At 39.2% G+C, this 1,181-nt stretch overlaps 1 protein-coding gene across 1 annotated transcript; it reads left to right on the top strand.

Moving 5' to 3' along the window:
• Positions 1–16: 16 nt before the first annotated feature.
• On the top strand, positions 17–697 carry LOC103399179 (unconventional myosin-VIIb-like). The gene is made up of 2 exons (XM_008337905.2): positions 17–293; positions 513–697. The coding sequence occupies exons 1-2, from the start codon at positions 154–156 to the stop codon at positions 685–687; spliced, it is 315 nt and encodes a 104-aa protein (XP_008336127.2). The 5' UTR covers positions 17–153; the 3' UTR covers positions 688–697.
• Positions 698–1,181: the final 484 nt, after the last annotated feature.

The raw sequence follows: 1,181 nt of genomic DNA, 5'->3' as shown, positions 1-1,181 counted from the left end.
TTACAGTAACTGGAGTAAATGTAATTTACAGCTTACCAACAGACCAACTTCTAAAACTCAGATTATCTAACCACAACATGTGCCCCAAGTCCAGTTTGGGAAATTCCATTTCCGCTGTACTTCCTTGACTTTTGTCCACCTATCCTGAAATACATGGGCGATTATCCCACCAAGCAGATCCACAGTTCACTGGAACTCACCGACCAGATTTTCGGCCAGGCCACTCAAAGCGAAGCCCTGCGGGATGAAATCTATTGCCAGATTATGAAGCAAATGACCAACAATAACAACAGGTACGTTCCTCGGGTTGTAAATTTCACTATTATCTATAAAGAAAATACATGTTGTTAGATGTGGGTAAACATTACTGATTGCTGCAAAAAAAAACTTATTTCCAGCACATAATATTTTGACATTTGACCTTTAAATTGTGTTAATTGTAGCTGATCAAATCAAAAATATCATTGTGAGCCTTCTTGTGTGTTTTTGCCCGACGTCGATGTGTCACGCAGGTTCAGCCTGGAGCAGGGCTGGCAGCTGCTGTGGCTCTGCTGTGGCCTGTTTCCAACCAGCCAAACTCTTCTGAGGCATGCACGGAAATTTCTAGAATCACGCCGCAGAGAGCCTCTGGCTTCAGACTGTCTACAGAGGCTGCAGAGCATGTTAAGGTGGGATCATCAACATTAGCTTTGCTGAACCTGAGCTGCAGGCTTAGAATTCACATGATTTATATTTATGTTGTGTGTGTTCTCTATTCAAAGTTGAGATGTGCAGGTTTAGATAAAAAATATTTTTTACGTTTAAATAAATTAAATAATTAAAATTAATTATTAAATCATTAAAAATTCAAAATAAAAATAGATTTAGCCTAAAATTGCAAAACATTACTCAATTTTTAAATATCATAAAAAATAAAACTCATTGTGAAATATATCTGTCCGTACTGCAGTGAAAATGTACAAAGCCAATAGAAAACTACAAGAACCACGGACTCTTTCAGGAGAGCGTCAAAGAGGGTTGATTACTCATATATTACCGCGTGGTGGCAAGTTGGTAAAATGCTTTACAGAGAGAAGATGAAGGGTTCGCTGGTTCAGTCTTTCGTGTGCGTGGGTTTTCCTCCCACAGCCCATAAACATGCTGATCAGGCGATTAGCTTGATTGGTCACTCTAAATCAGGG

The sequence above is a fragment of the Cynoglossus semilaevis genome, unplaced genomic scaffold (genome assembly GCF_000523025.1).
Source record: "Cynoglossus semilaevis isolate Cse_v1.0 unplaced genomic scaffold, Cse_v1.0 scaffold1151, whole genome shotgun sequence".
Taxonomy (NCBI): Eukaryota; Metazoa; Chordata; class Actinopteri; order Pleuronectiformes; family Cynoglossidae; genus Cynoglossus; species Cynoglossus semilaevis.
This window is presented reverse-complemented; position numbering and strand designations above follow the sequence as displayed.

Excerpts from the sequence above, each read along its gene's own strand:
- LOC103399179 (XM_008337905.2), top strand. The coding sequence starts at position 154 with ATGGGCGATTATCCCACCAAGCAGATCCACAGTTCACTGGAACTCACC. Across the intron at positions 294-512 it reads ATGACCAACAATAACAACAG|GTTCAGCCTGGAGCAGGGCT; the intron begins GTACGTTCCTCG and ends TGTGTCACGCAG.